This window comes from Dicentrarchus labrax, unplaced genomic scaffold (genome assembly GCF_905237075.1).
Source record: "Dicentrarchus labrax unplaced genomic scaffold, dlabrax2021, whole genome shotgun sequence".
Classification (NCBI taxonomy): Eukaryota; Metazoa; Chordata; class Actinopteri; family Moronidae; genus Dicentrarchus; species Dicentrarchus labrax.
Window position 1 is genome coordinate 5,238,499 of NW_026136720.1, and position 25,450 is coordinate 5,263,948.

Sequence of the window (25,450 nt, forward strand, 5' to 3'; positions counted from 1 at the left end):
CCCTGAGTGAGGCAGCAATGCACTAACTGCTGCTAGTCTACCATATCACTTAACTTTTCATCCAATGCCACCATCATGTAAACATTTTTACTGGTCCAATACTTTGGTTTATGACTAACAATAAGAAGTTAATTTACATTAATAGACCTATATAGAAAATTACTACTACTACTATAAGTAGCTATATATATATATATCTACTATAGCTAAATAATAATATTATACAGATGCTTCAAAGAACTCAGGTAACATAATTTGTATTTGCAAACAAACCAGTGATTATGATTATACTCTGATTCCACTTTATTAATCAGCTTGGAGAACAGCCATTCAGACAGCATGAGATAAAGCAAACACTGTATGACGGGACTAAATATGACACATGCATGGATACCAGCACATAGGAATCAAAGCTGATAAATGTCACAAAAATGAATCCCATTCACTATTAGTAAAACAGAAAAGTAGGTCACAATCAACATAAACTGCGAGAAATGTGGCAAAAGTAGTAAGATGTAGAAGAACAGGACGGTGGTTACAGATTTTGTATGATGATGAGATGACGAGAACCTGTAGAGAGGAGATTTAAAGGTATCAAGGGTACATTTTGGAAGGTGTGCGTTGGATAATCAAGAAGAAATGTTAGAACATGTTTTGCTTTACTGTCCAAAATATGATGCTGACAGAAGGGAACTTGAAATGAAATAAAGTTGAGCTATTATGTGATTGATTTCACAAAGAAGCTCTTGGGATACATGTTATCTATTTTTGTTTCGGTATCTATAATCAAACAGTTTAGTGCAGCTCAAATTGCTTCATATATGATATTAAGACAGAATGGAATAAAAATGAAATAAGGTAGATTTAAAAACAGAATACAATAATAAAACTTGTAGGTATATTGACAGTATTTAATAAAAACTATACTAAAAAACAGGCAGTACAACAGAAAGACCTTGATGGAGAATATAACTTTACATTGTCTCATTTTCTTGTATTGATTAGTAGAATAAACGAATGTAATTCCCGACACACACTCCACACCAGTTGGCGGCGGTATTGCAACATACCGTCGTTTGCCAACCGCTTTACAACATCGAGAAGAAGAAGTAGTCGAAAAGATGGCGACCGTGGCGCTGGTTAGCCGCCCTGCGAGTGTCCTTCCGAAGATTTCAAGTGAGTAAAGTCACAACAGTTGGCATTTAATAGTGACAGAAACATGTTAGAGCATAGTGTAGAGGTTTGTCTTGAGTCTTTACCCACATTGAATCCCGACGGAAGCTCGCAGGCCACACTCTGCTGCGGTGACCTTGCTCGTTAGCAGGCTGCTGTCTCACACTGGGAGTCTTCACTAACACTTAATGTTTCTAAAAAAAGGTTCACAGCTGGTTTTCTTTCTCCTGTAACGCAGTATTCCCTCTCTCACAGTCTAATCTGTGCTCTCAACTGGCCTCTAGGTTGAAGATGACAACTGTATTATCCCTGAGGAAGCCTCCAGCCTTTAAAAACAAAAAGTCTTATTGCTCTTGTTTTGTTGTTTTGTTGTTGTTGTTGTTGTTGTTTATTGTATTTAACGAGGGCTGCACAATGAATCGAAATGCAATACAATAAAGAGCAGTATGCAAATTGTAAGAGCTGTGATGTTTGGATGAAGGTAAAATGTGTGACAGAACAGCATTATACATTAATATATATATATATATATTATATTATATATTATATTATATATTATATTATATATTATATACACTGTAGTGCTGCAGAGATGTTCTGAGTCTTGTTCTCCTTTGGTACAGACCCTCAAACATTTCTCATCATTGTGATTTTAATAGTTGTTCAATTCAATTTGATGCAAAAATGATCATTTTCATATAATCGTCGATCGCGATGTGAGGTTTTCTGCACTTTGTTTAACCCTTTCATTCAGATCGTCTAACATTAAACCTGTAAACTCTTCTGCTTTTGCCAGATGCAGAGAAGAACTGACATTTCGGCATGGAGTTGAATTTATCCAGAGAAACTCTCAGATCTACGTATATACAGCAACACATTTCTAGAAGATTAATCTTATGTAAAAAAAACAAGATTCTGCTTGAATTGAACTGTTATATATGGGCACACTTTCCTGCAACCACAGCTTATAGGACCGTTTGGCAGCTGTCCTGTATTATCAACTCCTGGAAAATGATTTCTTAAAACGAATGGGAACCCTGAGTAGTTTTCTATTTCTTCACCATTAGTCTACAGCTGGTTTGAAGTGTGTAGAGAGTGAAACACAATGTGATCAACGCAAGAAATATAAAGAAATAGTGACGTACACCACTGCAGTAATATTCAGTCACACTGTAGGAAAAGTGTTGAGCCACCCCATTTATACCAACATGGTATGAATTATAGAAAACAGTGCCGTGTATTTCAAGAGCGCCACAAACTCCTGTAAAACACTTTCAACCAAAAACCTTCAAGAAGAAAGGATTTGTTGTTTGATTGGGTTGTTTAACTCTCGATGTGTCGGTCTAACGCTGCCTGTGTTCCTCTCCTCAACAGGCAGCTGCTCCCCTGCTGTGTTGTCAGCTGCGTCCGTCGCCACTGTCCAGCAGAGGAAGCTGCACCATGCTGTCATCCCCAAAGGGAAAGGAGGACGCTCCTCCTCCAGTGGAATAGCGGCAACAGTGTTTGGTGCCACCGGCTTTCTGGGTCGATATGTGGTCAATAGGCTGGGTGAGTTCAATATAATAGCGTAAATACTGCTTGCTGAGCTATATGCAAATGTGTATTTTCTTTTTGAGCTGGTGCTGAGAAACATCTTCCCCGTAAGATCTCATCACAGCTGTGAGAACAATTTTATATTGTAATGTCTCAGATACTGTCAACATGTTGTCCCATTAAGGAAGTCTTAGTCTAAAGTTGTTTTGAATGTCAGTCAGGGTCCAGAATTAACACCCACCAAGTGCCAAATGCTGCTACAATTTGAGTTTCACCAGTAAATAATTTGGTGTCACAGCGTAAAGCCGGAGAATATGACCTTCACTGTCCAACACATCTAATATCAGCTAATCAAATCAGAATCACTTACTGCTATTTGATGATTTGTACTCAATGTCTGTATGTTTTTGCCGTTGGAATCATCTGCGTTAAGCCCCGTGTTTTGTCTGGTAAATTTTCTCAGTTTACCTGCCGTTGGTAGATGAGCCAATAGGTCAATCTTGGACCCTGTAGTCAGTAAGAAATAGATTTCTACACACTGTTGGACAGGTGAAGCGGCAGTGAAGCTGTGAGGTTGTCATATGGTGTTGTGACACAAAGACGTGATTGTTTGTGTTTGCTTTACTGGTGATTTGCAGGTCGGATTGGCTCTCAGATTGTAATCCCTCACCGCTGTGATCAGTATGACCTCATGTACATGAGGCCCATGGGTGATCTTGGACAAATCCTGTTCATGGTAAACAGACACACGGGCACCTTGCAGACATGTTGCAACACTCATGAATGGTTGAATCTTTAATGCATGTACTTTTAGACATACATTTAGAGGCTTAAATCGAATGCAAATGTGGTTTCTCTCCGTTCTTTCTTGCTGCAGGAGTGGGACGCCAGGAACACGGACTCCATCAAACGGGCTCTGGAGCACTCCAACGTTGTCATCAACCTGGTGGGCAGAGAGTGGGAGACAAGGTATAGACTGGAACAGTGTCTTAAAGCATCTTACTTATTTAAATGATGTTGCTGACATGAAATAGACTCTTAAGATGGGTTGGAGATGTGGGTATGGAAATAGCATTCACACATATCTGTCCTCTTTTTGTGTAAAGGAACTATCGCTTTGAGGACGTCTTTGTGTCCATCCCTCAGCAGATTGCCAAGGCAGCCAGAGAGGCCGGCATCACAAAGTTCGTCCACATGTCTCACCTGAACGCTGACATACGCAGCCCGTCCAAATACCTGAGGAACAAGGTAGAGGGCACACACTGCTCTCTCACTCAGTCACACCAGTGTGTCTGTGTTTCAGCTGTACATTATATATACACATGTTTAAACCAGTGTAAAATAAAGGGTAAAGAAGGTTGATCAGTGTGAGTAATGTTCCTTTACAGGCTGTAGGAGAGGCAGCAGTGAGGGATGAGTTTCCTGACGCCATCATCATGAAGCCCTCTGAGTTGTTTGGGAGGGAGGACAGATACTTCAACCATTATGCGAGTAAGACAGTTGTTGACTGTGAATGCAGTCTTACATTTCAACATATCAGTCTCCGAGTGATGGGAATGTGACACACTGTGGACACTCCTACGTCGTTCATCAACGTCTGTAACTACAAGTGGAACCATTCCTGAATTTCAACAGTCCAACACTTCAGTGTTCCAAACCATGTTCCCGTTTGGTATTCACAGTTAAGTCAAATGTCTAAATGTAATGTTTGCTTTGGAATCATTTTTCAGACATGCGCTGGTTTGGCAGGGTTGTCCCACTCATGTCTATGGGGAAGAAGACTGTGAAGCAGCCTGTTTATGTAAGTTTGCTGAAAAGACGCAGCTATTCTAAGGTGTCCCCTCATAATGAATTTAAACAAAACATTTCTATAATCTTTAATGGCAGTGTTGGTGATAGTAAGAGCATTCATTCACTCTGTGGGGTTGTTCACAATGAAGCCATCCTCGCCAGTTGACTCTGAATTAGGTGCCCAAGTGAAGCTGACGTTGGCGTTAGGTAATGGGAATGTAGCAAGACCAAACTTGTTTTTCGACTGTTACCACTCCTAAAACTTGTTTACTTATATTGGCTTCATTGTTGTAGTTAGTAACACCATTGCAGTTACATTAGTCGTCTTTTCTGCCACCGTAGCCAACATGACAACAGCAGGATATCTTGACGAAATGGAAAGTAAGCTAAAAGTCAAGTAATTGTTTTTACCCGACACAAAAAAATGGCTCAGCCCATCCTTGTATGAGCCAGAACAACAGGTAGTTGATAAAAAGACGTGTATTGGATCAGAACTGCATATTTAGAATCGCAGAATCCTAGACTCGTTTCCAATATTTACACAATAACAACACTCTTTTCTCCCTCAGGTGGTGGACGTGGCCAAGGCCATTATCAATGCTGTCAGAGACCCTGATGCTAATGGAAAGACCTATGCATTAGTTGGGTAGGTGCTCAGAACCCAAATAGTTTGAAAATGTGTGGCCAGCAAATACTGAAATCTGCAAACAGTTTGGACACGAAGCACAAATAGATTAGAGATTTAGAGTTATAGCAAAGGTTGTGTCATGATTACCGTGATTTCTGCTGAGCAAGACAGTGTACTGTGATGATGAAGCTTTTTTTTAAATCAAACATCAACAGGTTTAAATTTCATGAGGGTTGAAAAAGCTGATGACAATATTTTTAATTATTCACCTTATGGGTACCTTGATGTGTCTCTGTGTCCTGGGTTTCTATCACTTGTGAGCACAGACTTACATCATTTATTTTTTGTCCTGTTTTCTCTCGTTCAGTCCCAACCGTTACCTCCTTTATGACCTGGTGGAGTACATCTACGCAATTGCACACAGACCATTTGTGCCCTACCCTCTTCCCCGCCCACTCTATCAGTGAGTGCTTTATACATGTTCTTCACCATTCTCCACCAACAACACACAGATCCTGTACCCCTTACTGTAAAAAAAAAAAAACTCTTCAGGGGTCTCTTGGGTGCAGTTGTTCTATATCACTGCAGAGTCATGTGATAACTTCTGTTTCTACTTTTCAGCCTTGTCGCTTCGTTTTTCGCAATGAGTCCATTTGAGCCCTGGACAACCCCAGACAAAGTCGAAAGGGTGAGTAACCCAAGACTCCGGTAGAACTTTTAAACTTGAGGTTTTGAGAACTGTACAGCCACCACTCTGCAAATTCTAAGTCTGTACTGCACCTTTTTATTTTCCAGCTTCACCTGACAGACATGAAGTACCCGGGGCTTCCTGGTCTGGAGGATCTTGGTATCACTCCTTCCACTGTAGAACAAAAGGCTATCGAGATTCTCCGTCGTCACCGCAAATTCCGTTTTCTGGATGCTGACCTGGATGACACGAAGCCAGCCAAGACTGTCAACTATTAAACTACCCTACAACTTCCCAACGTCACCAGGGCAGCCAGAGGATGTCCGTACCTCTGACTGCTCTTTATATTGTGTACATAAATTAAAAAGAAATATCCTCTTAAGACTTTTCTTGTTTTGAGTTTTTTTTATTGATGGTTGTTTCTGATTTCTGTTAGACACAATATTTCCATTACAGTGTCTCTAGAGAGTATGAATACAGTCCATTGGACTTTTACCATTTTATTGTTTAACTACACTTGAATTATAGTTGTTGTAATTAATCAGCAGAAACACACCCAAAGCCTGGAGATGGCGTGTTGTGCTGTGGCAATACTAAACCCTGCTGCAGTGTGCAGGAAAACTGACACTTAGGGGAAGATTTCTTGTCCATCAGGACATTAGCAAACTTTAAAGGTCCAGTGTGTAACATTTTCCAGTTTAAGTGCAGACCCCAATGTATTGAGAAATTCAAGAGTTCTTACAAAAAGCTGCCTGAGCTTGAGCAGTGTGAGGCAAATTAAGAAAAACTCCACCCCAAAAGGGAAAAAACTAGGCTAAGTGTTAAAAATAAAAGCAGAATAGGACCATAATCTTAAGTGTAATATGTATTTAATGTCTATACTTTATAATGATAGTGCTAACTATACTGTACTAATAGTAGTGAAAGTAATCTAGAATGAAGGCTGTCATTAATGAAAAGGTTCCTCATACATTTGGACCCCGGTTACATTCATTGTGATTCAGAAAATAAAACATGCTCATATCAAAGGGGGGTTGAATAAGCTTTGTAGACTGGGTAAATACTGCGGTGTACTTTGAAACCATTACATTTATAGCTTGATGTCAAATTTCCACCTCCACCCCCAGTCAGGAAGGTATTATCAGGCTATTTCTAGATATTGTAGTTCCCTTTATTAATTAGTATGCTCCTATGTCAGCCTCATTAAATCATGCTCTTTTTAAATTAGACATTAAACAACTGTACACTAAAAGACTCAACTGAAGTAGTGATTTAAGGTGCATGTGGTAGGCATTGTTATCTTTAAGATAAGATGTTCTTTATTGTACAAGTTGAGCAGTAAAGTGTTGAGGTGCTGGGACAGAGGACAGACTGACATTGATGTGACGTGGGGAAACTACAATGAAGACATATCTGCGAAAAGCTGGAATAATTGGAACCGTTTTACTCTTAATATACATCATTATCTACATGATCGCGAGTTGGAGAACAGGCAGATCTTTTTCAGAGGGATTCACAGACCGAGAGGTTGTGAGGAGGAAGCTGGACAGGATTGAACAGACCCTAAACAAGCTGGGTGAGTACCAATTCAGACAAACCTCTAAAAGACTTCAAAGTCTAGTGTAAAGGTCTTGCTTTGTAATTTTAAGATAAGATGTTCTTTTATTGAATATTATTATAATATTTAATAACTCCACAAGTAAGAGCGTTTGTTGCATTTAAATCAGCTATCTACAAGTAAATCTGACTAGTTCAGCTGTTTACAGAGACTTCATTTACACCCGCACTCTGTGTAATGTGTTGATCATTTATCAAACGTTTGATTCTTCACATTATTAGTGACAATCTAGGCCTACGTTGGCATACAAATTCAACCTACTACAAGAAGTTTTTAACTGGTTATAACTTATAAACATCAGTTTGATCCTGATGCCTCTGTATGACCTTACAAACCACCATCAGCAAGAAGATTGGGTATTTCTACATAGGCACTCTTAACGCTTCCCATCGGGTCAGATTTGGTCAGATTCCCCTTGAAATCAATGAAACCTGGTAGAAATGCTACCGTTTTAGTCCATAGGGGCCACCAGAATCAACAACAAAATTACTTGTTACCACTTTAACATCCTTCTGTCAACCAAATCTCCCTTCAATTAAACAGCTACATGTGCTGAGATACTTTACTGAAGTAAAATAGCCTGGGAACCAGATGAATCTGCCAAGCTCATGTTTTATTTGCTCTGCCAGATTTGTCTTCCGATGCCAGGAAAGAGCAGTATCACAATATAAAAAGTGATAAGTCCTGGACTCAAAACACCCAGTTATACTTTTTATTACATGAATGGACACCGTCCAGCCAATCAGGATCAATAATTCTCAGTGTGTATGATGTTCAGACTGAGCACAACAAAGAACACATATTAAATGGACTCAAATATAAGCCAACTGAGGTGAAGACGCGCCTATCTGAGCTAACAGTGTTTCAACTTGAGTGAAAAATGTTTACGTATCCTGAGACTTTATGATTCCGCTTCAAAACCTGCAAAAACAAGAACAGAAGGACAGAAACTGAGGGAAAACACCTGGGAACTGGAGTTCCTGGTAGGTATATTCACATCTGTCAGACTGAACTGTCACACAAACCTACACAGACACATGGTCATATGTACATTGTACTATATAGATAGCAAGAGTTCAGAAGTCTAATTGGAACATGCTGACTTGAAAACAAGTATCAGAAGAGCATGCAGCACTAATAAGCTTTTTATATCTCCATTTTTATACTTCTACTAAGTGAATGACAAGTGAATGACACTCTGACTCTCTCTTTGTCTTTTTATGAACTCATCCACCAAAGCAAAGCGGATAGAAGTATATGGTCAAAAGAGCAATCAGCTTGTTCCGAATGTGGACCAAGAAAAGGAGAAGATCGTTGTGCCAAAGTTGTACCCGAACTCCTACCTGTTTGCCAAGTGGGGGGATGACCTGCCGCAAAAGGAACAGAAGAAAGCTGAAGCTCTGTTTCAGATTTATGGATACAATGTCTTCCTTAGTAACCAGTTGCCACTAGACAGGGAGCTTCCAGATACAAGAGACAACAGGTAACTTTTGTTCATGTGGGTTGGAAATGTTTTTGAAATGCGGAAATCTAATGTCTTCTAGATCTTACAGGTGCTACTATGAAGTAATCATTGGTCTTTTAAATGCAGCTAGTCTGTTAAATTACATAATAAATTGTGACAATTAGAATTTAGTTGCATTTGTAAATTTGCATTTGTTTATTTGTAAATAACTGCACCAAATTGATATCTGATCACAAATAAATACATACATCATGGCAACACAACTGTTATATAATGGCACGCTTCATCAAGAAAAAGACACAGAACCACCAACCTACTGCTAAAGATCTAACCTCTGAACTTATTTACACCTGTCACTGCATCTCACACATTTAGATGTCTGACGAAGAATTATCCAAAGGACCTGCCAACCGTCAGCGTGGTGCTGATCTACATAAACGAGGCTCTTTCTGTCATTAAAAGGGCAATACGAAGCATCATCACCCACACGCCAAAGCACCTGCTGAGGGAAATCATTCTGGTGGATGACTATAGCACGTACAGTAAGTTTAACTTGCTATAAACCATGATGATTTTCCATTTCAAATGTCTGTATTCCAGCCCCTGCAGGATTTTGTAGGCTTTTTTGGGGGATCTTAAGATGTGTCAGGTGTCTTCACAACTAGAGACAAGGTAGTGAGTTTGTTGATATGTGCTCAACATTTTGCACAGGAAACTACAGAGATTGGTCCAATTTGCAAAAGTTGTGGTGACTGGACAAAAAGGTTGTGCAGAATTCACATGGATTGGTTGAATTTGCATTAATTGTTGTGATCTCAACAACTTAACTTCATCCTCCTAATTGAGTTTATCTAGCTGTTGTAGTCATCTGTACTCCTTTATTTATAGATTTGACTGTGGACTAAATTTTCAGATGACCTTGGAAAACCGTTAGACGACTACATAGTTCAGATTCACAAAGAGAGGCCTGGACTCATAAAGAAAGTGCGGCATAAGAAACAAATGGGCTTGTCCCAGTCCCGGAACTCGGGTTGGGAGCGTGCCACAGCTGATGTTGTAGTCATTTTGGATGCCCATATTGAAGCCACAGAGGGATGGTATGTACATGTTTCAAATTATGGGGTGTATTGCAGGGAAACAACGGGTAAATGTACTACTGTGAAATTCCTTCGCTTCTTCAAGTTCATGTTATAATCTTATAAAAATACTGTTGGAAATGTGTTCATCTCACGTGCTCCTTTTCGGGTGACTGTACTGTTTCACTTTGTCCTTTCCAGGACAGAACCTTTGCTGGCGAGGATCAAGGCCGACAGGACGGTGGTGGTGTCTCCTGTGTTCGATAAGGTCCATTTTGATGACTTACACGTGGAAAGATATAATCCATCTTCTCATGGGTTCGACTGGGCTTTGTGGTGCATGTATGAGTCCTTCAGCCCAGAGTGGTTTAAGATGGTGGATGAATCACAGCCTGGGAGGTATGTGGAACAGTAAATATAGAGTTTTTGGAGTTCTCCTCTGCGATTGGTTGGTTGCTTTGATTTTGAGCTTAAGATTTAAGTTGAGACACTTACACAAACAAGCATCCAGCTATTTTAGACCCCATGAAGCCCTTGTATGTGCACAGTTACACATTTGCAGTAGGGCTATAGTGGAAAATCTAAAGTTCTACCTCCCAGTTTTGTGTCTAATGTTCTTCAATAGGTTTTTCTTAGTTGCACCACAGTCAACGAAGACCTTGCTTGCAATCTTATCTAAAAGGCAAGTTCACTTAGGCAGTATAAATGTTGGCACATTACTAGCGGCGTTAACACTGTGTTTGTTTGGGACAGGAGTCCCTCTGTCATGGGAATCTTCGCAGCAAACAGAGACTTCCTTGGAGAAATCGGAGGGCTTGATGGTGGAATGACAGTTTACGGGGGAGAAAATGTTGAACTCGGGATTCGTGTGAGTAGCCAAATCTGTTACGTAATAAGAATTTAACATGTTGCAGCATTAAAATCCTTACAGGTGGAAGATTTACGTGATGGCCTCCTGTGTTTTTGACTGCTCAGGTGTGGCTGTGTGGAGGAAGTGTAGAGGTTGTGCCTTGCTCCAGGATAGCTCACATTGAGAGGGCACATAAACCGTACGCGCTTGATCTGAACCCTACCATGAGGAGAAACGCCTTGAGGGTTGCAGATATCTGGTTGGATGATTACAAGAAGAATGTCTTAATTGCCTGGAACCTTCCTCTTGAGGTGGGCACAAAGATTTATGTTCCTACAAATTATTTCATACCGCAGCTAACTCAACCAGTAACACAGTACATTAATAAAATGCTGATGAAAAGCTATGCTGTTGAGAGACATTGTTCAGCTTGTTGAGTCACACCTCAACAACATCATAAGCCCAGGATTGTCAGACTCTAGAGCACATTCCATACCTGCCAGCTTGCCCTTCTTTTGCTATGTTTAACTGTACTCAACAGTTGTTTTCTCCAAAGATCCCCATAAATGGCACAAACCTCAGAGGATTTTTCAAAAATCCAACATCATCAAATCAACCATACTTTCCTTATATCCATTACAATTTAGTAACAAGTTGTCACAGTGGGGAAAAGAGTATTAATAAAGAAACACCTGAAACTACACCATGCTCCACTTCTCCATCCATCCATATGCTCATTGGGTTTAAAACCCTTTTGTTTTTCTGTTTTTCTTTGACCAAAATATGGCTAAATACACAAATGGAGGCACCTTCACTGTTTAACATGTCACAGTAGGAACAGCACAGGTCTAAATAATATAATTAATAGTGGCTGAATTCCATTTAGCTGCTTCAGTTTCAGGGTCACTCTCGTGGTTTACTGGGACACCTGAATAAATCAGAGCCATAATGTTATTAGGAAGACCTGTGCCTTTCCAGAGGCAAATGTCTGCTGTGAAAAAGGGATGTTAAAAGTGGTAAAAAAGATACACTGCAACATCTTTTAGTCAACACTGTATCTCTTTACTTTATACCTGGGATAATTATATTAAAAGCTGTCGTTAAAGTCAGAGTTTCCACATTTATTCACTCAGCCTTATTAAGTATGAGGTTTATTATTTAGCTCAATATAGATTTTACTAAAACCTTTGCGTTGTTCAAGCACCTTCTGATCTGGCACACAGAATCATGGAATCGATATTGGCGACGTGTCGGAGAGGAAGAAGCTCAGAGAAAAGCTGAAATGTAAACCCTTCAAGTGGTACATGGCCAATGTTTATCCAAGTCTTGACACCTTGGATAACCTCCTGGGGTACGGTGTGGTAAGGGTCTTTTTTCACTCTTTCATTTGATAATGTAACGTGTATTAGTGAGCCTGACATATTTACACAGTGAATTCAAGATCAGAAATCTGTTAAATGACTGTATTCAATGAGTCTTTATACTAAATGTGGCAATAAAACGTGGCAAAGCGCTGTCTACATGTTGAATTTGTGATAGAACACAAAGCAAATAGACAACTCTCTGACCTCTACAGCTGCAGAACAGCATTCTTAAGAGCTATTGTGTGGACCAGGGAGCCGTTCCAGGAAGCATCCCCATCCTGTATGAATGCCACTTCCAGCCGCCACAGGTAATCTGATAAGGCAGACAGACAATACAGAAACATTATCGTTAAATCATCCTTTTAAAATGAAAACGTATCTGTTCCGACAGTATTGCTACTACAACGCAGACGGTGAAATCTTCATCGGGGCGATTAAATCTCACAGATATAACAGTAACCGCTGCCTGGTTGACCCGGGCTCTGGTACCACTCCCACTCTGCAGGAGTGTCGGCTCGCAAAACAAAACAAGCTACACATGCACTGGGACTTCAAACAAGTAAAACCTTAGCTGGCAACAACTAGTGGTAATATTATAAGACCTCACTATTACGTTGGAAGTACTCATGCTGCATCTCATCTTGACTTTTGCAGGGCCAAGCGATCAGAAACAAAGCAACCAACAGATGTCTTGAAGTCGCCCAGGGAGAAAACTCTTACTATGAGCTCATCATTCAGCAGTGCAGTGGACAGAGCTGGACGATAGAGCATCTCATCACAAGTTTTTAAGTTTAGTGCTTAAACTGAATTCAGAATGTATTTTACGAGAGGATAATGACAAACGGGATCCTATTTACTTTTTGTACTGAATCATGCTAAATAAAATTAATAAAATTAATAAAATTGTTTTTGCAGTCATTCAATGAAATGCATGTGCGCTGGCTCTCTTAACCCTCAACACAAACAATAAATAAATTCAAAACAACATGTGTGCATCTGCATTTGTCATGCCATGTCATGTCTTGGTGCAAGCAACCACACCTAATATAAGCAGTACACAACAATGTGCCACTATCCAGACTTTCTGGTAGCGGCAAGCCTTAATGCAACACTTATTCATTTGTAACTCCACTGTCACACACATTTTATTTGACATAGCAAGAATAACAGGTGTATTTTAACTGCACTGCTTATGTGTTTTTAGGTGTGGCAGTGAGCTTGCATGCACTACTGCAAATCCCTAGCACTGTTACCTTACCTACAGGAGAGGGATTGTCACCGGTGTCATTAATTATACTGTGTTTGATGCATAGACTGTCACGCACAGGTTTCTGAAGAGCCACTGTGAAGCTCAAAGTGTTGTGGCTCTGGCCGTTAATATCTTGCATCCGCAGGCTCCTGGCTAATCAAAAACATTTGCAAAGCGGTGGCACTGAGGCGAGCAGAATGAAGCCTGGTTACTGAAAACAACCCCCTGTGATGGCACCCACCTGTCACTCAAAGATGCCAAATACCCTTAACTATGCGTAACTTTAAGCCTTAATATGATTCAAATGGGGGAGTTATATAAAAATTAATAAAGGCTGTAAATATTTTTATTTCTGCTTGGCATTTTAATATGGGGCCTTATGGAAATTGATCACTTTACATAAAGGAAGGAATTTACATATCATTTGAAAATAAAACAACATACACCTTTTAGTCCTGTCCATTTAAATTAGTCACACACGGTAAATAATTTTCCTGTAAAATAACAGTAAAGAGCTGGCAGCAGGGACGCCAGCAATATACCGTTTTTTTACGGTATTCATCCGTAAAATGATTTTACAGTAGTAGACTGTAAACAAGAAATACGGTAATATTAGAACTTCATTATTCTCAGGGCTATAGACAATTGCTAAAGATTTTTTGTGAATATTGTGCAAAATAAGCAATAAAAACTTAGAGAGAATCAAAATCAATTACTTCAAAAGGCAATATCAACATGAATACTGAATACTGCTACTTTCAAAAAATGGAAAAAAGAAAATAAGAAGAGATTTCAAGTTGCAAACAGAAACAGCCTAGTAGTGTCTGCTTTAGACTATGGCGATAAACTCAAATTCTTAAATTGCTTGTCAGAGCATAACCTGCTTGTCAGGGCATGACCTATAGCTGACTTTTTGGGCCAATGTCCATATTATTTAACACTGTCTTTAACACATAAGTTTGAACACTTCAATAACACAATGGGTCTAAGAAAAAGACCAACGCAACAAATACAGAGGAAATAAGAGTTTAACCTATCCTGTGAGGTTTGCTTATGTTCTTGCAAAAACCCATTTAAAATACAATCTCAGAACAGTAAGAGAATTTTGAAACACATAAAACTACTTAAAATAGTCCCATGAGTTAGATTCAAATTTCCTCAAAACTCAATTTAAAAGATTTACATTATGTAATCTGCAATGTATTTTCTGCTGTCTGTGAAAATGCAGAACATGCAGAATTAACAACATTTGGAAAACAAATGTAAGAACATTTTGAAAAAGTGCATTAAGACCATTTCGAAAGTATTACAGTACAGTTAGAACCTTTTGACAATATGCATCAATAATATGGATCAAAAACATTTAGGGAAGAAACTGTAATAGGCACCTGTGCCAATGCAAGCTTGCGACTTGCAGTTTACTTCTTAAAATAGTCCTGTGAGGTAGGTTTGTGTTTTTACGTCTTGAAATAGTCTGTGAGGTAAGTTTGTGGCCCTGATTCAAATCTTGTGGATCCAGGAGAGATGACCATCAGTTTGTTAGCCGCTGTTCCTCTGTAGCATTATTCCAGTGTTACCACTGTCAAACAATAACAAACAAATATTATACAATCAGGAATGTACAATATACCCTCCAAGCTAATGCTTATAAAGTTAATAATACCAGTTCTCTTGTGGCTTAATGTGGCAATGCCAGACTGTCAAAACAACACATGGACAAACCAAACTAGTTTAATTCAGTTAGCTCATTGTAAAACACAATTCATTAAAAGTCGACACAAACAAAATAAAACTCACCAAAACTATCTCTGGGTGATGTTCCAAAAATCCTATGGTTTGGTTGAAATAAATCGTTAACCACCGGGCAAGACATAATTATTCCAGTAGCCTAATGCTATTTTCCATCTGCCGATGTTGGCCTCTCGTTAACCGGTGCTGCTCCTCGGATGCAGACCAAGATTAAACAACAACAACAAATAACAAAGTCCTAATATTGTTTCGACTAGCCTATTCAAATCTAAGCATCACTGATACATATATAACGAGACAAACTCATGTTATATCAAACATTCTTGGCAATATCAATAGGATAGCCCACCCACCGGCAAAGAAAATAAGATTTGAATTAACTTACTGTTTAATTTTGTAGATGCAAGACTGGACTGATGGTGATGGTCTGTGATATGTAGCACATGTGTTTTGTACATCCTGCTGTCCTCTTCTGGAAAATACTGTAGTGTCCTGTAATTTAAAACAGTAGCATACTGTTTACGGCCTCTGCCCTGTTGCTCCAAGTTAAGAAGCCCACAATGCATTGCTAACTACAGTACACTACACTGTTGAACACGAAAACAGTATTTTAGTGTTGAAATTTGGCTGTAAATTTACAGCAATTGCTTACAGTGCAGGTATGGCAATATTCCACAAGCTGAACTTTGCATGACGAATTTGTCAAGCTTTGCATGACGAATTCAGCCAACAAGATTCTGATCTATCCTTCACAAACCTATATCTCACAGCTGCATCCATTTCCATTTTCTGACACACACCAGGTGAACGACCTTGTGTGTCCTCTTACGTGTGACTTCATACAGTAAATGAGCCAGTTCAGCATCAACATTAACAGGCTTTTCTCTGTAGCAAACATTATGTGGTTTGTTGTTACAAATTTGAAACAATAAAAAAAAAATAAAAAAAAAAAAAAAAAAATAAGAGCAATAAAATAAAATAAAATAAAATAAGTAAAATAAATAACAGAAATAAATAAAAAGCACTGCCCACACAAGATAAAAATATGCATGTATACACATAGAATCAACGCTCTACATGGTATCAAAAGCCGAAAGCAAAGCAAGTGTGGGGGGGCGGTGGGGGGGCTGGGATGACATCCCAATTAACATGCGCGCCAGTGCCTCCTCATGCTTGCTGAGTTGACAAATTTGAGAAAGACTAAAACTTAGGACATTTCCTGGCTGCTGTGTGGTCAATAGACATGATCCAACTTGCACTGAGTAGATATTTATGCAAATGTTCCTCCTATGGCCACTCTGGCATGGGCGTTTGTAGTCTGCAGAAATACCCATGAAAAGAAAGAAACAGTGGGGAGAGAAAGCTGTCACTCATATTGCAGGGGTGGTCACAGACACAGAAAAAAATGATTTGCATACCTGCGGAAAGTATTTTAAATAGGGGTTCTATATGGAGCTAATATCGTTATTATTATTAACTTTATTTACACAAACAGTAAACAGTAGCCTATATATAAGGGACAGACAGAAATCATAAATTAGTTAAAGTTTGGATTGATTTTTTTATATTTTTACAGTATGGGAGTAAAGTAGTGTTTGATTTCACTTTCAAAATTTTAAAAAAGCTGGTTTATAATTGGAAAATTAAGATTTGTGGATGTGTAATTTTGCAAGCAGGAGGATCAAACTGATGTTATAGATTTATTTTGGTAGAGGGGGTACATTTTCATATAAAAAGGGTCAAATCAGAAACAATACACTGGGAAATAAAAGCACAAATATCTTTAGGGAATGGGGCCAAAAAAAAAAAAAAAAAAAAACAGAGATCAAACTTCAGCTGACATCCCGACGTCACCACGCACACTTATTAGGAACACCTGGCGTGTGCATGCATCAGGGGCGGGACACGGCAGCTTTCCACACAAAGTTTTACAAACAAAAGTAAAATATCATCATGCAGGATCTGGCCAGCCGGTCAAACCCGTTAATCGAGCAACCTCATCCGTGTACTACCGTTTCCGTGTGAGGGATCTATTCAGGGGGTTCAGTCGGTTAACTGTGTTATCAGTATGAGAGCTGTGTCGTTAAAGCGGCCGCTCCTCATTTTTGGGGGGATTGGGCTCCTCTTGTACATTGGCATGTTTCTAAAGAGTGGGTATGATGAGCGCACGGCGGGGGCTGACACCGTGGACGCGCCGCGGATGGTCAGGAGCTTCTCTGACCTGGAGGAAAGCATCAGCAATCTCCGTGAGTTGAGGCAAATTTGACTCTTTCTCCTCTGTTCAATGTGCACTCTGCTTCTGCTCGTCGGGAAAGAAAATTTGGTTGAATTTTAATTTAGCAGTCATTTTTCTTTTGTTGTTGTTTTGTTTTTTAGAAAGGTAAGTGGAAGTTTTGTCAGTTCCTCAAAGGTTGATATGTTGACAAATGAAGAGAATATCAGCGTGTGTCACCAGTGTATTGGTTGGAGAAAGAATAAAGTTTATATAATGAGATTTAAAAAAAAGTCATATTTTTAAATGAAACTTTTTTTTACTACTTCATATTCTCTCATAGTCTGTTGTGCTGCTGTAACACCTCATTTCCCCCTGGGGATCAATACAATGATATCTTTATATAGGATCAATCAGGAGAACATTCAACTCAAAGCTTTATTTTGATTTAGAAAACAATTCCTTGATGTTTTGGGGTTTTTTTATCAAAAAATGATCATGTCTCCGGCTCATGCTCCTCTCTCCCTGTCCTCTTTGATCTCTCAAAGACAAAGTGCTCAGAGCTTTCGAGCAAAAGCAGGATATCATGCAGAAACTGCTCGAAGAAGACAGAGGCATACGGAAAAAAGCCGCAGAGGTCGAACAGGAACCAGTCAAAAAGCAGCCGGAGCCGAAAGAGCAACCTGAAGCAAAGATCCAGGAACCAAAGGAGGCCCCCAAAGAGAAAAAGACCAACAAAGTGTTCCCCTCCTCTGCTCTGTTCAAGGAGTGGGGAGAGAATCTTTCTGAGGTCGACCAAAGAGAGGCAGAGGGGATGTTTCAAAAGTATGGATACAACGTTTTTCTCAGCGATCGTCTCCCTCTGGATCGAGCTCTTCCAGATACAAGAGATTCAAGGTACTGCTTTCATTTAAAATGTAAAAATTTCATTACACTTGATACGCAGAGACAGGTTAAACCAAAAACTGTGACTTATAGACTCCACCCTGTTCATTGTTTGCCAATTATCCTTCATATTTTTCTTCAGTTCGGTTTGTCCAGAGCATTTAAAAGTTTACTGGTGCAAAAGATAGTGGTTTTAGTTACACAAATCCTTCTGTTTCTCAATAGGTGTGCAAACAAGACTTACCCAAAGGACCTGCCAAATGTCGGAGTGGTGCTGATCTACCTGAACGAGGCCCTGTCTATCCTCAAAAGAGCCCTGCGCAGCATCATTGACCGCACCCCCAAAAACCTGCTGAAGGAGATAATAATGGTGGACGACAATAGCTCTAATGGTTGGTTGGTTAGAAAAGGATCAGATTGTGCAAACACTGCGGGGGATAAACAAAAGCTCATCTTGTATTTAAACAGTGCACAGGTGTGTTTTTTTTGGAGGGATAGATGAGCTGATATGTTTCATTGTTCAGGTGCCAGTGCTACTTGTGTTTGTTTGAACGTCTCACAACACAAAGAAACCACTGCCATCACAGTACTTGGCATTTTGTTCTGTGATTTTAATAGTACACTGGTTAAGTTGGCATACCACAAACTGGAATGGACGACTTTGATTATCGTGAAGTCTGTACACACGAGGAACCTGCTAGTCGTCATTTTACACTCCTGCAATTGTATGTGATTGACAGAGGAGATATATATGATTTATTAATGAGCTTTAGGTGCTAGCAGGTGGATTTTGTTGAGCCGGACTAGCTGTCTCCACATGTTTCCAGTATTTATGCCTAGCTAATCTATCCAGGTGCTGGTTGTAGCGTTATATTTACCACACAAAGAGGATGGTGGTATCAATCTTCAAACTATTCCACACAGCGCATACAATGTAAAACAATGGTCACTCACTTCAAGGCTGTAAATAGTGCAATAGATGTTTTTCTACCCTAACGTTCACACATGGGTGAACAAAACATTAGAAACCCCTTTTAGTGCTCAATCAGTACCTCTTCTTCTGTAAATTTAACCAGCTCTGTTTTGCATTCTGGGTAATCGGTGTGGAAACTGGTATCACTGCCCAGTCTAACCTTGCTCGTAAGAAAAAATATTTCCGTCAAGCCTGATCTCCCCTTGTATAAAGAAATATATGCCCACATTGTCTTTTCAATTCAGAGGACCTGAAGGAGGACCTTGACAATTACGTGAAGTCACTCGAGAAGCAGAACCCGGGTCTCCGTATTACAAGAGTGAGGCACACTGAGCAGAAAGGCCTCGCTCACGCCAGGGCTTCTGGGTGGAGGGCTGCCACTGCAGACGTGGTGGCCATCCTGGATGCACACATCGAGGTCCATGAGATGTGGTAAGAAAAATCCTTTTATACACTGATTTATGTATAACATTTTAAGTGGTTTACGTGTAATATTTGATTGCACATGATATGTCTAAGTAGTCGTGTCTTCTTAAACAACCTTTTGAAAGTTTAATGCTTACCACGAACACTGACAGCACTGCAATGTTTAGTATATCTGCACTGTTAGGGAAGTATCCACACCACCACCAAGCACAAACTTACTCCAGGGATGCCAAAAATATCCTGCTTCACATTTGGGCTTTTGTTAAATCCATCAACAAGTCAAACAAACAGGCTTGGTAAGTCTAATCAAAGCAAGCAAACTGACTACTACTATTAAAGAAATTACTGGCACTGACACATGCCAGCCCCACGTACTGCTCAACTAGAATTCTCCGTTACTGGTAATACCATATGCTGGGAATTATTCAATAGAAAGAACAAAAACACCACCGTGTAGCTCTTTAAATGAAGGAAGTTTAATACAGTGACGTGTGCCTAATGTGTGAACTGCCTTTCCTCCCTTCCCCTCACGCAGGGCTGAACCCTTGCTGACACAGATCAAAGGTGACCGAACAGTGGTGGTGTCCCCTGTGTTCGACAGAGTCAACTTTGATGACCTCAAGGTTATTCAGTACCTTCCAGCAGCACACGCCTTCGACTGGGCTTTGTGGTGCATGTATGAAGGTTTTACGCCTGAGTATTACAAACTCAATGACGGCTCATTGCCTGGAAAGTAAGTGAAATCAGTCAGTTTTATTTATGGTAATGCTGATCCTACTCTGTACAACATGTTTAAAATGACCCAGTAGTAACAGTTCCCTTCTTCCACCTCAGGAGTCCATCCGTTATGGGGATCTTTGTCGCCGACAGGACGTTTCTTGGAGAAATTGGAGTCCTTGATGAAGGAATGAAAGTGTACGGCGGAGAAAATGTTGAGCTGGGAATTCGTGTGAGTAAGCCTCGCCTATCCAACATCCAATCTTAAACCTGAAGTAGCAATCCCAGGCCAACTTGCAAGTGAGAAAAAAATACATTACCCCTCTCACTTTGGACCGGTTTACCTCAGACAGAGGATAAAAGTTGTAAAATCCTGTCTCAAAGTATTATACATAGACGTGCAGTGTTTGCAGTCTGATAAGCCTGGAAACCCATGGATTACTCAAAAGGATTGCATTTCGTCTCTTTACCGGTGCCTGAAGCAGCATGTTGCCTAACGCACACACTGTTGCCTAACCAAAACAAAGTAATATGTCTGCTAATGACATGCTAACATACTTACATACCCTATAGTCTTGTATATTGTAGTCTGAGCTATCCTTCGTCAGCATTCTTGCTGATAGATCGATGAGAAGAGACCTGGCTCTGTCCAAACACGGCTAAATCCGCCTGCCAACACCTGTGAAGATAACTTATTTAACATGTTATATCTAGTTTGTTTAAATTGTACAGAAATCTGATATAAGTATAAAAATAAGGTGGTTTTACAGAGGTTTACTTGCTTAGCTAAGAGCAGTGACTTCCTTGGAGTCTCCACTTGTAGTATGGCAAATTTGATTGCAACTATTTACCTTATAAGGCAACTTATGGGACAAGATTGGGCCCTAAAAACAATGTGCTGAATACAAGGTGATGGCACTGCCCACAGACAGTAAACATCTAAGAAGCTCTGAGTCACTGTTAACTTTTGTTTTTACTAAAGCTTTGCACTCACACAATCATCTTTTGGTGACCGATAGGTGTGGACGTGTGGAGGCAGTGTTGAAGTGGTTCCATGCTCCAAGGTCGCCCACATCGAGAGGTACCACAAGCCCTACCTGCCTGACCTCAGCCCCGCCATGAAGAGAAACGCCCTGAGGGTAGCAGAAGTCTGGATGGACGAATACAAACACAACATCAACTTAGCTTGGAACATACCATTTGAGGTACTTCAGATGCAGTCAGGAAGAACAAAAATGAGGCTTACTTATATTTTTGTATTGCACTACATGTTTGTCTGAATCAACCACTATAGTTTTGTATTTTTTATAGTTTTTATTTGGTTTTTAAGTTCCAGAGTGGGTTTATTTACTATAATTGCTTAACAATTTTGTTTTTGTATCGTGCTTCAGTATTAGTTTTAGGGTGGAAAACGAGATTTAAGAAGTGCAGAATATATTATTAGGATACTCTCAGTAGTGTAGACATCCCAGACTCAAATATTTGCACCAATGTGTGTTAAAGCTTGTGTTGACCAAATTGACAAAGATTTAAACTAAAGACATTTCCTGTATATGATTTTATTTCAGTTAGCTCCATAAGTACACACTATCGTTTCTGTTTTCATATTTTCAAAGTTTAGTTTTTATTTTTACTTCAGTAAGTTTGAGTTAACTATAATGACCTTGGTCTGAATGTTGCATCATTCATTCTTTCTGTTTTGCACCGGGGACCAGGAGAAACGTTCCTCTACGTGCTGTACTGCACTGTATACGGATGGATGACAATAAAGTCTCTAATCTTATAGCATGCTTCTACATGCAGAATGAACATTCAACAGTTCCCAGTTAAAAGATTCTCCCATATTTAGGAATGAGTGAATTTTTTACTGTCTCGTAGCATAAAGTGAAGTTGTTTGAATTTCTTCACTTAGAATATCACAATCATCTCATATTCATTGCCTCTGCAGAACCACGGCATTGACATCGGGGATATCACTGAGAGGAAAAAACTCAGAGAGAGGCTGAACTGTAAACCTTTCAAATGGTACCTGGATAACGTGTATCCCAAGCTGGATCCCTGGGACAACCTACTTGGCTTTGGAGGAGTAAGTTTTGTTTTCTCTGATGCTTTATTTGTGGTAGAGGAAGTAATGCAGGGTGTGTCTCACTCCTACATACCTGCCATGTAGTGGTTTAGTAATGCTCACTGGCTTTGAATCAAATCAATAATATCCCCCTCTGACAGATGAAGAATCTTGATGCCGACATGTGCATAGACCAAGGCCCGGTGCCAGGTCACACACCCATCGCCTATGGCTGCTATTACTATGGACCTCAAGTAAGTAAATGCAGAAATTAGAGATGATAGTCTCTGGAAAGTTAGACGTGGTAACTGGAAATGTTTGTCTTATTGTGCCCATTGTGTTTACTGAAGCTTTTTTTTTTTATTTTTTTTAGTATACTTATTATCGTGAAAATGGCGAGCTCTACATCGGCGGCATCAAGTCCCACAAGTACAATGACAACCGGTGTCTAACTGACGTTGGCCAAAAAGAATCTGTGCCTGGGCTATACAACTGCAAAGAAGCCATGCAGAAGGGAATGGGGATTTACTGGGACTTCACTCAGGTATTACAACACGTTGAAATTACAGGGTGGATACATTTAGGGTGACTCCTATAGCTTAAAATATTGACTGTGGTTGTCTGAATATTAAATGATGACATACTGTGAATGAGCACTGACACTTATTCTCTTTTCTAGGGCAAAGAGCTGAAGAACAAACAGACAAAAAGATGTCTGGAGATTATAAAAAGCACACTTCTAATACAAGAATGCACTGGCCAAAGATGGGAAATCCAAAACATAATCAAAGCCTTTTAAAGTGTGTGCGTGGCCAACAAGAAATGCACTTCTCAGCTCGTAGGTCAGTGGATAATAACACCTGAATGTGTGAAATGTAAAAGAAAGTCAATGAAATTTGACTGCCGATCTGACTTCTGTAATTATTGAAATATATCTGGGATGTAAAAAGTTGTTTATAGATCTTGTGAAATGTATTGACTCTTCCCTATAAAAACATCTTATGAATGGACATTTCATATAAGTAATTCTTATTTTTACTATTTATTCATCTTCCTTCTTTGTGCATCAGCTGTTTAGGCCAGGTTATTTTGATTAACGTTAAAGGACCAGTGTGTGAGACTTAGTGGCATCTAGCAGTGACGCTGCAGATAAACCGAGCACCACTTGTGACTATCTACAGCCAGTGTTTGTCCATTCTGGGCTACTGTAGAAATATGTCGGTTCAACATGCCAGACTCCACGAAAGGCAACACGCGGCGGCTGTAGATAAAAAAGGCTCATTCTGAGGTAACAAAAACACAACGATTCCTTTATTCAAGTGATTTAAACACTAAAGAAAACATACCTATGAATATTATATTCCATTTGCCGATAGATCCTCCTAAATGTAACAAACTGGACCTTTTAACTATACTAACCTGAAGTGTGGGAATTGCTCAAGTGGACTTCCAATTTCCAATTTACAAGAGAACAATTGAGCAAATTTCATATTATTTGGTTCTATTTCTTTCATGTTTTAAGGTCCAAATGTATAACTGATTAAATTCTTCTGACTGTCGTATCCACTGTGCTGATCAGATTAAATGCATTAAAGGGAAGCTGTCAAGGTTATTTGATCGTCTAACACTTTGGGAATAACAATCAGATCAGTGGATTTTACTAAAACCAGGAGTCTGCTTCTCTTACATCATTTAATGAATCCATTCTCTCACAAGCGTTTATCCTGCAAACTCGGTTGGTCTGACTTGTCAGGCTTTGTTTCCTTTGATACAAACTGACAACAAACAAAAAGAAGTTTAGTGGAGTTAATGCTGTAATGAGCATTAACTCTGGTTGGTAATATGCAAGCTGTTTGCCTTTATGTGTATATTTATAGGTATTGTATGGAAGAGAGCATTACTGACACAGCATTTGACCTCAGGCTGCTTATAAAGGACATAACCCACTACCTCTACTCAGACACTAATGCACATGTTTGGATTTTCCTCACGTTAAAACCTGGGGCTTAACAAAAGTTACGTGTTTAAGCTATGCCTTGCTTAAATTAGGTCTTGGCTGTACTGAATTTGAAGAAAAACAATAACTAATATTTTACTGTGCATCATCAAAAAACATCACGAAAGTGGCCTCCACCCAGAGAAAGGTGGTAAGGTAAAGGTGAAGGATGAGTGAATGAAGTAAATACAAATGAAGGTATAGAAACAGTGGCTTAAGAAAACAATGAGTTGATAGATGAGTAAATGACAGGATGAGTGCAGGTCACACAGAACTTGATAATCAGGTCACCTTCTACAAAGACTTCCTTTAAGAACGACAGTTTCCACAGGTTTAAATCTGTACTGTTAAAACAACCCACAATTGTACTTGAGGCAGGGCGGTGTCTTCTGTTTGGACAGTTATTACTGGCTGGGTGTTTTACCTGTGTCCTAGTATCCGTGGCAAACATAGGTCCCCTTTATGCAGAATGGTTGTAGGTACTGAGTTCATTTTTATATAAAGGATCTTGGTGTTTTCTAAAGGCTTGTTGAACTATAGAATCATTTATACATTTTTTTTGTGTGGTGTCAAGGAAAGGGACAGCCATATTTGGGATTTGGTTCATAGATTTACAGACAATGGGGGGATTGGTAGTTAGGAGTGTTTTTACTTACAGCATACCTCAGGATAATATATGTTTTGTTGAGACCAAGGCCTGTGTTTGAAATATTTTCATATATTGAATTTTTAATATATATATGTGGATTTGGAAATAAAATTGATTTGTAAAAGTGATTGATGTTTGAATCATCATTATTATTATTGAAAAATGTGAGGTTCACACCCAACATCTAAAAAGGAGTGTGTGTGTGTGTGTGTGTGTGTGTGTGTGTGTGTGTGTGTGTGTGTGTGTGTGTGTGTGTGTGTGTGTGTGTGTGTGTGTGTGTGTGTGTGTGTGTGTGTGTGTGTGTGTGTGTGTGTGTGTGTGTGTGGCTGTGTGTGTGTGTGGC

The 25,450-nt window shown here is 39.5% G+C and overlaps 3 protein-coding genes and 1 long non-coding RNA gene across 5 annotated transcripts; 3 read left to right on the forward strand and 1 right to left on the reverse strand.

Annotated features, from left to right (window-relative positions):
- Positions 1–1,086: 1,086 nt before the first annotated feature.
- ndufa9a (NADH:ubiquinone oxidoreductase subunit A9a) lies at positions 1,087–6,195 on the forward strand. Its single transcript, XM_051381579.1, has 11 exons — positions 1,087–1,176; positions 2,548–2,721; positions 3,345–3,442; positions 3,584–3,675; positions 3,813–3,954; positions 4,095–4,197; positions 4,437–4,507; positions 5,067–5,143; positions 5,493–5,588; positions 5,747–5,813; positions 5,921–6,195. Exons 1-11 carry the CDS (start codon positions 1,122–1,124, stop codon positions 6,089–6,091), a joined length of 1,146 nt encoding a protein of 381 aa, XP_051237539.1. The 5' UTR covers positions 1,087–1,121; the 3' UTR covers positions 6,092–6,195.
- Positions 6,196–7,214: 1,019 nt separating this feature from the next.
- On the forward strand, positions 7,215–13,171 carry LOC127352840 (probable polypeptide N-acetylgalactosaminyltransferase 8). The gene is made up of 11 exons (XM_051381560.1): positions 7,215–7,389; positions 8,671–8,914; positions 9,272–9,438; positions 9,810–9,993; positions 10,174–10,371; positions 10,726–10,840; positions 10,948–11,133; positions 12,046–12,183; positions 12,399–12,494; positions 12,578–12,745; positions 12,841–13,171. The coding sequence occupies exons 1-11, from the start codon at positions 7,215–7,217 to the stop codon at positions 12,973–12,975; spliced, it is 1,806 nt and encodes a 601-aa protein (XP_051237520.1). The 3' UTR covers positions 12,976–13,171.
- Positions 12,391–18,610, reverse strand: LOC127352860 (uncharacterized). Of its 2 annotated transcripts, XR_007881199.1 has the most exons (5): positions 18,526–18,610; positions 15,570–15,676; positions 15,233–15,264; positions 14,824–15,014; positions 12,391–12,499 (listed from the first exon to the last, which is right to left on the reverse strand). It is a non-coding gene; the product is annotated as an uncharacterized LOC127352860 (long non-coding RNA). The 2 variants fall into 2 exon arrangements; XR_007881198.1 differs by lacking the exon at positions 12,391–12,499 and having other exon boundaries at positions 13,764–15,014.
- LOC127352839 (probable polypeptide N-acetylgalactosaminyltransferase 8) lies at positions 17,123–25,235 on the forward strand. The gene is made up of 11 exons (XM_051381559.1): positions 17,123–17,430; positions 17,945–18,293; positions 18,507–18,673; positions 19,500–19,686; positions 20,216–20,413; positions 20,515–20,629; positions 21,417–21,602; positions 22,346–22,483; positions 22,624–22,716; positions 22,836–23,006; positions 23,142–25,235. Exons 1-11 carry the CDS (start codon positions 17,253–17,255, stop codon positions 23,259–23,261), a joined length of 1,902 nt encoding a protein of 633 aa, XP_051237519.1. The 5' UTR covers positions 17,123–17,252; the 3' UTR covers positions 23,262–25,235.
- Positions 25,236–25,450: the final 215 nt, after the last annotated feature.